General features: G+C 44.3%; 1 protein-coding gene across 9 annotated transcripts in view; it reads right to left on the bottom strand.

Annotated features, from left to right (window-relative positions):
- Positions 1 to 1838: 1838 nt before the first annotated feature.
- LOC110528799 (ATP-binding cassette sub-family C member 4) overlaps positions 1839 to 11298 on the bottom strand; it is a 42875-nt gene continuing 33415 nt past the window's right edge. For 4 of the 9 annotated variants that reach the window (XR_016497090.1, XR_016497095.1, XR_016497092.1 and 1 more), the window contains 6 exons: positions 4438 to 4785; positions 4209 to 4298; positions 3911 to 4083; positions 3654 to 3759; positions 2800 to 2934; positions 1839 to 2711 (listed from right to left, as the gene is read on the bottom strand). Coding sequence is in view for 3 of the 9 variants with exons in the window: in XM_036982830.2 (XP_036838725.2) it covers positions 2634 to 2711; positions 2800 to 2934; positions 3654 to 3759; positions 3911 to 4083; positions 4209 to 4298; positions 4438 to 4785; positions 5187 to 5287 (1031 nt within the window). In the remaining 6 variants the exon portion in view is untranslated. Of the gene's footprint in view, positions 2712 to 2799; positions 2935 to 3653; positions 3760 to 3910; positions 4084 to 4208; positions 4299 to 4437; positions 4786 to 5186; positions 5288 to 7313; positions 7403 to 11298 lie in introns of those variants that run through there. The other 5 variants (XM_036982830.2, XM_036982831.2, XM_090240302.1 and 2 more) reach the window with 3 other exon arrangements.

Genomic DNA, 11298 nt, shown 5'->3' with positions numbered 1-11298 from the left:
AGCTCCAAATGCAGTATTTACTGTAGTCACTGCATCAAATAGGGCTTGTGAATGTCTTCTGAAACTCAATACTCGGGTAGTTTGATTATGAATCCCACTAAATATTTAGTCAAAGGGCAATTTCTCAGGCAAAAATTGTGCTGATACTGTCTGGGAGTGGCCTGAGTGAAGGGGGGGAACTGACAATTGGCTTATTGGCAGAGGTTTGGAATGCTCTTGGTGGTCTAACTAACGCCCTCCATTCACCTCCAACCTGCCTCCCTAAAAGGCTGTTCTTTAATTGTCTCACCTCTTGCAAGCTCTGCCCATTTGAGCTTTCATCCAACCAACCACTCACATGTCCTCAGAACAAGATTGGATAAGGAAAACTGCTGCGTTTACAAAGGCAGCCTAATTTGGATATTTTTTCAGGTCTGAAAAAGATCTGTTCAAAAGACCAATTAGTGGAGAAAAATATCAGAATCAGGCTGCCTGTCTAAACGCAGCCTACTTGGCCTTTATGCACTGCCCCAAAAAATAAAGGGAACACTAAAATAACACATCCTAGATCTGAATGAATGAAATATTCTTAATAAATACATTTCTCTTTACATAGTTGAATGTGCTGACAACAAAATCACACAAAAATGATCAATGGAAATCAAATTTATCAACCCATGGAGGTCTGGATTTGGAGTCACACTCAAAATTAAAGTGGAAAACCACACTACAGGCTGATCCAACTTTGATGTAATGTCCATAAAACAAGTCAAAATGAGGCTCAGTAGTGTGTGTGGCCTCCACGTGCCTGTTTGACCTCCCTACAATGCCTGGGCATGCTCCTGATGAGGTGGCGGATGGTCTCCTGAGGGATCTCCTCCCAGACCTGGACTAAAGCATCCGCCAACTCCTGGACAGTCTGTGGTGCAATGTGGCGTTGGTGGATGGAGCGAGACATGATGTCCCAGATGTGCTCAATTGGATTCAGGTCTGGGGAACGGGCAGGCCAGTCCATAGCATCAATGCCTTCCTCTTGCAGGAACTGCTGACACACTCCAGCCACATGAGGTCTAGCATTGTCTTGCATTAGGAGGAACCCAGGGCCAACCGCACCAGCATATGGTCTCACAAGGAGTCTGAGGATCTCATCTCTGTACCTAATGGCAGTCAGGCTACCTCTGGAGAGCACATGGAGGGCTGTGCGGCCCCCCAAAGAAATGCCACCCCACACCATGACTGACCCACCGCCAAACCGGTCATGCTGGAAGATGTTGCAGGCAGCAGAACGTTCTCCACGGCGTCTCCAGACTCTGTCACATGTGCTCAGTGTGAACCTGCTTTCATCTGTGAAGAGCACAGGGCGCCAGTGGCGAATTTGCCAATCTTGGTGTTCTCTGGCAAATGCCAAACGTCCTGCACGGTGTTGGGCTGTAAGCACAACCCCCAACTGTGGACGTCGGGCCCTCATACCACATTCATGGAGTCTGTTTCTGACCGTTTGAGCAGACACATGCACATTTGTGGCCTGCTGGAGGTCATTTTGCAGGGCTCTGCTGGCAGTGTTCCTCCTGCTCCTCCTTGCACAAAGCAAGGCGGAGGTAGCGGTCCTGCTGCTGGGTTGTTGCTCTCCTACGGCCTCCTCCACGTCTCCTGATGTACTGGCCTGTCTCCTGGTAGCGCCTCCATGCTCTGGACACTACGCTGACGGACACAGCAAACCTTCTTGCCACAGCTCGCATTGATGTGCCATCCTGGATGAGCTGCACTACCTGAGCCACTTGTGTGGATTGTAGACTCCGTCTCATGCTACCACTAGAGTGAAAGCACCACTAGCATTCAAAAGTGACCAAAACATCAGCCAGGAAGACTTAAGTTTTTATTAAAATACAATTTCACAATATTATTGTACAAACTTCTATGTAAGGAAAATCAATATCTGAAACTTGTAAAAAATAGGTACTGTTGCTATTGGTACATAAGAATGCCTTTGGGAAAACTTACATCCACTACGAAAACATTTAAAAACCAATGGACTCAATGTAGTTTGAAAAAAATCAAAGGTCTCCATACGGCCTCATTAGGGGACACGTTTGTAGTTCAATACATTGATAGGTAGGTATTCCTGCTTTTAAATGATCTAGATCTGCCCTTACAACCATCACTCATGTAAACAACGTGAGACTCACTTTGGTCAAGAAATTCTCAAAAATCCCTTATAGTATAATGACAGCATGTCTTTTCATGTGCGTACAGTGGTGAAGTGTAATTTTCCGTTGCATTTATAGTATATGAATACACACGCCAATTAGTTCCATTGCCCAGTAAAGTGATTGCAGAGACAGTGCAGCATGTCAGGATAGTGTACCCTGTGCAGTAAGATAAATCAATAGGAGTAGCAGCAGTTCAAATAGTGAACGATTTGAGGCACAAAGTATGAAAATGCAATGCTACTTCCATTGTTGTGTATTAAAGATGCAAAGTGTCAATAAGGAAATACAGTTCCATAAATCTTTCCTGATTTTGCATGCAAACAACTTATGCATTAAAGCATTTCAGCTTTTTTCCTTTTGACCAATCAGCTCTGGAAAAGATCTTATGTGATTGGAAAAAATATAAAATTGGGCAGATATCTCTTTCTGCTCATCCCTGCACCGTCACACAGCCGTCTCAAAGAAGACCACCACTCCGTTGGCCATTTTTCGACCATGGCTGTTGCCGTTGTTCATATATGCCTGAATGAAAATATTGTGAATTGGTAAAGAAATCAAGTTAGGTTGAGAGAATGTGTGTGCTGGGTTGGGATGCAGTGTCTGTGCTCACCTGTTTGGCTGATTCCAGCAGGGAAGCTGCCTCAGCCTTGCCCGTCTGCTGGACTATCCTGTAGAGGGCACTTTCCTGGTTCTGAAGAAGGACGTACGGCTCGTCAAACTCCTGGATCATACCAGCGCCTAGCACCTGAAGGCAGGGTCAAAAGTCAGTAATTCAACCTGGCTAAACTGGTCTGTAGTGAAATTATATGGGGTTCCCAAACTTTCACTCAGGCCCCCCTTCCAGCATTGTGGAACACCCCGTCTTTCTATGGGCAAGGGCACTGTTCATAAACTGTTCACACCCCTCTTATTTACCGTATTTCCTGCAATTCTTCATTTTGCCATGGGAATCAATAGGCTAAAAAACTTTAGCTGACATGGCCTAGATGATCTGGACATTTATGACAAGTTATAAATAGCTCTAAGGTCTGCAATGTCTGTCACGTCGAGGAAAACTGCTGATGCACTACCCAATTTCGAAATTGCACCTTGTGCATTCTACTATTACAACTTCCAGGATTAAGTTTAAATTCAGACTGTTCCTTAACAATTTTTTGGGGTGGGGGGACCCCCTCGGGTGCTCCGCATAGTTTGGGGACCACTGATCTTGCGCTGTTTACAATAGAGTAACCCTACTTCACTCTTCACTGGCTGAATTACTCAGCACCTTCAGGGAAGTGTAAACAGGGTGAACTCATTTCACTAAACAAATATAGGATAAGATCTCAGATCAACCTGAAATGAAAGTGAATAAAAGTACATCTCTCAACCTGCTCAGTCTCGTTTTTTTATCTCATATATACATGACTGATGAGGTGTGTGCGTGTGACAGATATACATCTATTTGATGGGAAGAGCTCTCACCAGAATGCGGTCGCTGTCTATGATGGTGTTGAGGCGGTGGGCGATGGTGAGAACGGTGCACTCCCTGAACTTGTCTCGTATCGTCTTCTGGATCAGCTCGTCTGTTCTACGGACACAGACAGACAAACAGTTCAGGAAAGACACAACCAGGATAAAGAAACACAATCACGCTTTCATTGACTACTAGATGCCTCCCACTCAAAGCACATCAGCTGCCTAAAGGACAGACTGTGTGTGTGTGAGAGGCAGCTCTGTACCTGGGGTCCACGTTGGCTGTGGCCTCGTCTATGATGAGGATGCGGTTTTTCCTCAGGACGGCCCGGGCCAGACAGACCAGCTGCCTCTGACCCACACTGAAGTTTGAGCCCGACTCGGCCAGAACCGTCTCCATCTTATTGGGCAGCTCCTCCACCACAGACTTCAGCTGGACCTGGAGAGGAAACAGTTACTGGAGTAAGAGCCTGATCAATGCCACCAAAAACACACATTAACCTGTATGTCAATACGTGAGAGTATGTCCCGTTACTGTATCAATAGAAGTCTGAGGAGCAGTACCTCTTGGAGAGCGTTCCACAGGTCCTCGTCTGTGTGCTGGCTGAAAGGGTCCAGGTTCTTCCTCATGGTGCCGGTGAAAAGCACTGGGTCCTGCAGAACAGAGGGGCCACAAGCAGAAAAATGTAATAAGCTCTAACAGAGCCAAATCTGAACTAGAAGCCTTTCCTTTACTACATTCAGAAGGACTAAGGGACAGAGCAGCCACAGAAGACCCACCAACAGTAGCTACCTGAGGTATGATGGACATCTTCTGGCGCAGGTCATGGAGGCCGATCTCAGAGGTCAGAACTCCATCAATGTAGATCCTGCCCTCTGGCTCTGCCAGGCGGAAGAGCGCCGATACCAGGGAGCTTTTCCCCGCACCCGTCCTGCCCACGATGCCAACCTTTTCTTTGGGCCTGAACATGGCCTTCATGTCCTTCAGGACCACAGGTCCGTCTGAGCTGTAGGAGAAGCTGACTCGGTCAAAGGTGATGAGGCCTTTGCTCGGCCACTCAGGAGGAGGACGCTTCTGGGTTTCCCAGGGTGCTTCACTCTCCAGCTCTGTGTACTCCACCACCCTCTCCACTGACGTCATCTGAGGATGGTAAATAAATAACCATGTCAATCAAACAAACCTGGTTCTAATCTCATTTACCAGCCTACTCTTTGAGGCTGGGAACGTGGTTAACCTTGGTCTAATGCTAGTATGGCTTCTCAGCACTAAATTATAAAACTTTAAAGAACTTAAATTCCACACGCTACATTCTTAAGTGAGCTGTTTCAGCTGAACATTCCTGAATGACATGATGCAACTAAAACCCTTCTGATTCTAATGAATCTTATTTCTACAGGTCACTGGCGCAGATCTCTGGGTTTGATTATTTTCCCTGTGGAAATTCATTCCCAGGTAAAATCTTTCAGATACTGTAAAAGGTCCTGGACCTGGGGAGCTGGGGGAGGGACAATACCAGAGTTAGGACTTTGACGTGATCTTACCATGTTCTCCATCTCCGCACTCTGTCGAATGGTCCATTGGAAGTTCCCAAGAAGGGTGACTGCGTAGGACAACACCAAACCCACAGCTCCCGCCTCCAGCCCTGATTTGAACATTTACTCAATTCATTGGCTACACAGCATGTCAACAACCAGACGCCATGGATTACAGACAGCATCCGCATTCAGCTAAAGGCTAGAACTGTCCCTTTCAAGGAGCCGGACACTAATCCGTACGCTTATAAGAAATCCCGCAGCAACCTCAGTCGAGCCGTCAATACAGCACTAAGATCAAATCCTCTGGCACTGGTCGGATGTGGCAGGGCTTGCAAACGATCACTGATTACAAAGGGAAACCCAGCTGCGAGCTGCCCAGTGATGCAAGCCTACCAAACGATCTAAATGCCTTCAAGGCAAGCAACACTGAATCATGCATGAGAGCACCAGCTGTTCCGGACGACTGATCACACTCTCCGTAGCCGATGTGAGCAAGAACTTTAAACAGGTTAATATTCACAAGGCCGCAGGGCCAGACGGATTACCAGGACGTGTACTCCGAGCATGCGCTGACCAGCTGGCAAGTGTCTTCACTGATATTTTCAACCTTTCCCTGATCTAGTCTGTAATGCCTATATTTCAAGCAGACCACCATAATCCCTGTGCCCAAGAACACCAAGGTACCCTGTCTAAATTACTATGGCCTGTAGCACTCGTATCTGTAGCCTTAAATGCTTTAAAAGGCTGCTCATGGCTCACATCAACACCATCATCCCAGACACCCTGGACCCAACTAATTTGCATACCACTCCAACAGATCCACAGATGACGCAATCTCTATTGCACTCCACACTGCCCTTTCCCACCTGGACAAGAAGGAACACCAATGTGAGAATGCTGTTCATTGACTACAGCTCAGGGCTCAACATCATCATACCCTCCAAGCTCATCAATAAGCTAAGGACCCTGGGACTGAACACCTCCCTCTGTAACTGGAACCTGGACTCCTTGACAGGCCGCCCCCAGGCGGTGAGGGTATGCAACAACACACTAACCCTCAACACAGGGGCCCCTCAGGGGTGCGTGCTTAGTCCCCTCCTGTACTCCGTTCAATCATGACTGTGTGGCCGCACACAATTCCAGCACCATCATTAAGTTGACAACACGATGGCGGTAAGCCTGATCACCGACAATGATGAGACAGCCTATTGGGAAGAGGTCAGAGACCTGGCAGTGTGGTGCCAGAACAACAACCTCTCCCTCAACATCAGCAAGACAAAGGACCTGATCATAGAGTACAGGAAACGGAAGGCTGAGCACACCCCCATCGACGAGGCTGTACTGGAGCGGGTCGAGAGCTTGAAGTTCCCTCTGTGTCCACATCATTAAGGATCTATCATGGTCCACACACACCAACACAGTCGTGAAAAGGGCATGACAACACCTGGTCTCCCTCAGGAGACTAAAAAGATTTAGCATGGGTCCTCTGATGCGCAAAAGGTTCTACAACTGTACCATTGAGACCATCTTCACTGACTGCATCACCACTTGGTATGGCAGCTGCTTGGCATCTGACTGCAAGGCGCTACAGAGGGTAGTGCGTAAGGCCCAGTGCCGAGCTCCCTGCCACCCAGAACCTCTATGCCAGGCAGTGTCAGAGGAAGGGCCTAAAAATTGTCAGACTCCAGCCACCCATGTCAAAGACTTCTCCTTATTGCAAGGCAAGCACTACCGATCCACCAAGTCTGGAACCAACAGGCCCCTGAACAGTTTCCTCCCAAATCCATAAGAGTGCTAAGTAGTTAACCTCTTATGGATCCCTTCGCACGCCAATCCCTTTAGCGGGATCGATTTGACAACATCCAGTGAAATTGCAGCGTGCCAAATTCAAAAACAGAAATACTCATAAGAATTCATAGAACATTATATAGAACATTATATGTTATACATTAAAATACAGCTTAACTTCTTGTTAATCGAGCCGCAGTGTCAGATTTCAAAAAGGCTTTACAGCGAAAGCAGACCACGCAATTATCTGAGGACAGAGCCCCGCATACCAACACATGAAAATCATATTTCAACCAGGCAGGTGCTACATAAAACTCAGATTTAACGATATAATTCATGCCTTACCTTTGAAGATCTTCTTCTGTTGGCACTCCAAAATCTCCCAGAAACATCCCAAATCATCATTTTGTGCGATAAATTCCTTCTTTATATCCCTAAAATGTCAATTTATTTGGCGCGTTTGATTCAGAAATACACTGGTTCCAACTCACCCAACATGCCTACGAAGTATCTAATAAGTTACCTGTAAACTTGGTCCAAACATTTCAAACAACTTTCCTAATCCAACCTTCGGTATCCTAAAACGTAAATAATCGATACAATTGAACTTTTTATGGCTGCAGGGGCAGTATTGAGTAGCTTGGATGAAAGGTGCCCATATCAAAACGGCCTGCTCCTCAGTCATTGTTGCTAATATTTGCATAGTATTGTTAGTATTGGATAGAAAACTCATTTTGGCAGGCAAAATCCTGAGTTGAAATCAAAACAGGAAGTCAGAAATCTGAGCTTGTATGTATTCACCAGTCCCCAATGAAATCCCCTTGAGATATGAATGATGTTGCACTGCCTAGGGGTTCCACTAGATGTCAACCTTCAATAGAAATTATAATGAGGCTTCTATGTTGTTGTGGGAGTGAATGAGAGAAGAATATATCAGATGTCCATCAAGCAGCCATTTTGTGATCGCACTTTTTCCTCATGGTAGTCACTTGCGTTCCATGGCTCACGAAGACAAGAAGGAATACTCCGGTTGGAACTTTATTGAAGCTATACGTTAAAAACATCCTAATGATTGATTCTGTACTTAGTTTGAAATGTTTCTTCGACCGGTAATATCACTTTTTGAAGTTTTTGTCCGATATAACGCTGACCAGAATTAGCGATTGGATATGTATACCAAACGCGCTAACAAAAGAAGGTATTTGGACATAAATAACAGACATTTTCGAACAAAACAAACATTTATTGTGGACCTGGGATTCCTGGAGTGCTTTCTGATGTAGATCAAAGGTAAGGGAATATTTATCATGTAATTACTTGTTTATGTTGACGCCATCTTTGCGGCTGTGGTGTTTTTACTTTTGAGCGCCGTCTCAGATTATTGCATGCATTTCTTTTTCCGTAAGGTTTTTTAAAAATCTGACACAGCGGTTGCATTAAGAAGAAGTATATCTATAATTCCATGTGTATAACTATATTATCATCTACATTTATGAAGAGTATTTCTGTTGAATGATGTGGCTATGCAAAATCACTTGATGTTTTTGGAACTAGTGATTCTAACACTCCAATGTAAACTCAGATTTTTTAAATATAAATATGAACTTTATCAAACAAAACATGCATGTATTGTGTAACATGAAGTCCTATGAGTGTCATCTGATGAAGATACAATTAATCACTAACCTTGAATTATCTTTATTTCTAGTTTTTGTGAATGTTATATTTTGCTGGAAAATGGCTGTGCTTATTGTGGTTTGGTGGAGACCTAACAATAATTTGTGGTGCTTTCGCTGAAAATACTACTTGAAATCAGACACTTTGGTGGGATTAACAATGAGAATAGCTTTAAAATTATATACAGTGGGGCAAAAAAGTATTTAGTCAGCCACCAATTGTGCAAGTTCTCCCACTTAAAAAGATGAAAGGCCTGTAATTTTCATCATTGGTACACTTCAACTATGACAGACAAAATGAGAAGAAAAAAAATCTAGAAAATCACATTGTAGAATTTTTAATGAATTTATGTGCAAATTATGGTGGAAAATAAGTATTTGGTCACCTACAAACAAGCAAGATTTCTGGCTCTCACAGACCTGTAACTTCTTCTTTAAGAGGCTCCTCTGTCCTCCACTCGTTACCTGTATTAATGGCACCTATTTGAACTTGTTATCCGTATAAAAGACACCTGTCCACAACCTCAAACAGTCACACTCCAAACTCCACTATGGCCAAGACTAAAGAGCTGTCAAAGGACACCAGAAACAAAATTGTAGACCTGCACCAGGCTGAATCTGCAATAGGTAAGCAGCTTGGTTTGAAGAAATCAACTGTGGGAGCAATTATTAGGAAATGGAAAACATACAAGACCACTGATAATCTCCCTCGATCTGGGGCTCCACGCAAGATCTCACCCCGTGGGGTCAAGATGATCACAAGAACGGTGAGCAAAAATCCCAGAACCACACGGGGGGACCTAGTGAATGACCTGCAGAGAGCTGGGACCAAAGTAACAAAGCCTACCATCAGTAACACACTACGCCGCCAGGGCCTCAAATCCTGCAGTGTCAGACGTGTCCCCCTGGTTAAGCCAGTACATGTCCAGGCCCGTCTGAAGTTTGCTAGAGAGCATTTGGATGATCCAGAAGAAGATTGGGAGAATGTCATATGGTCAGATGAAACCAAAATAGAACTTTTTGGTAAAAACTCAACTCGTCGTGTTAGGAGGACAAAGAATACCATACCTACTGTGAAGCATGGGGGTGGAAACATCATGTTTTGGGGCTGTTTTTCTGCAAAGGGACCAGGACGACTGATCCGTGTAAAGGAAAGAATGAATGGGGCCATGTATCGTGAGATTTTGAGTGAAAACCTCCTTCCATCAGCAAGGGCATTGAAGATGAAACGTGGCTGGGTCTTTCAGCATGACAATGATCCCAAACACACCGCCCAGGCAATGAAGGAGTGGCTTCGTAAGAAGCATTTCAAGGTCCTGGAGTGGCCTAGCCAGTCTCCAGATCTTAACCCCATAGAAAATCTTTGGAGGGAGTTGAAAGTCCATGTTGCCCAGCAACAGCCCCAAAACATCACTGCTCTAGAGGAGATCTGCATGGAGGAATGGGCCAAAATACCAGCAACAGTGTGTGAAAACCTTGTGAAGTCTTACAGAAAACGTTTGACCTCTGTCATTGCCAACAAAGGGTATATAACAAAGTATTGAGATAACAAAAGTTTATTGACCAAATACTTACTTTCCACCATAATTTGCAAATAAATTCATTAAAAATCCTACTGTGATTTTCTGGATTTTTTTTCTCATTTTGTCTGTCATAGTTGAAGTGTACCTATGATAAATTACAGGCCTCTCATCTTTAAGTGGGAGAACTTGCACAATTGGTGGCTGACTAAATACTTTTTTGCCCCACTGTAAGACACATGTATGTTTTAGGAATTGTAATTATGAGATTTCTGTGATTTGAATTTTGGCGCCCTCTATTTTCACTGGTAGTTGTCATATCGATCCCGGTATCGGGATTGCAGCCATAACAGGCTAAAACGGGATAAACTGTGTTCAATACCAAACGAAAACAACGTGAAGTAAGCTCCAGGTCGCGCGCACCAAAACAGTAGAGTCCACCTGGAGTGACACATGGAAATAACAGGACTACTTCTTAATTTCTCAAAAGAAAAACATTGACCAATTACAAAATACTTGACATCTAGTGGAAGCCATAGGAACTGCAACCAGGTTCCTCAAATATAGTTTTCCATTGAAAGCGAATGGAAAACACATTCACCTGAAATTTCCCTGGATGGATTGTGCTCGGGGTTTCGCCTGCCAAATCAGTTCTGTTATACACGGACATTATTCAAACAGTTTTAGAAACTTCAGAGTGTTTTCTATCCAAATCTACTAATAATGTGCATATCCTAGCTTCTGGGCCTGAGTAGCAGGCAGTTTACTTTGGGCATGCTTTTCATCCGGAAGACAAAATACTGCCCCCTAGCCTTAAGAAGTTTTAAAGGCGATACTAATTGAGTATGTAAACTTCTGACCCACTGGGAATGTGATGAAAGCTGAAATAAATCACTATTATTCTGATATTTCACATTCTTAAAATAAGGTGGTGATCCTAACTGACCTAAGACAGGGAATTTTTTACTAGGATTATTGGTGTATGTAAACTTCCGACTTCAACTATATAAACAGGTGTGTGCCTTTCCAAATCATGTCCAATCAATTGAATTTACCACAGGTGGACTCCAATCAAGTTGTAGAAACATCAAGGATGATGAATGAAAACAGGATGCACCGGAGCTCAATTCGAGT

This window comes from Oncorhynchus mykiss, chromosome 7, assembly GCF_057628025.1.
Source record: "Oncorhynchus mykiss isolate SJ-2025 chromosome 7, ASM5762802v1, whole genome shotgun sequence".
Taxonomy (NCBI): Eukaryota; Metazoa; Chordata; class Actinopteri; order Salmoniformes; family Salmonidae; genus Oncorhynchus; species Oncorhynchus mykiss.
The sequence above is the reverse complement of the archived record's forward strand: the minus strand, read 5'-3'. Positions and strand labels throughout refer to the sequence as shown.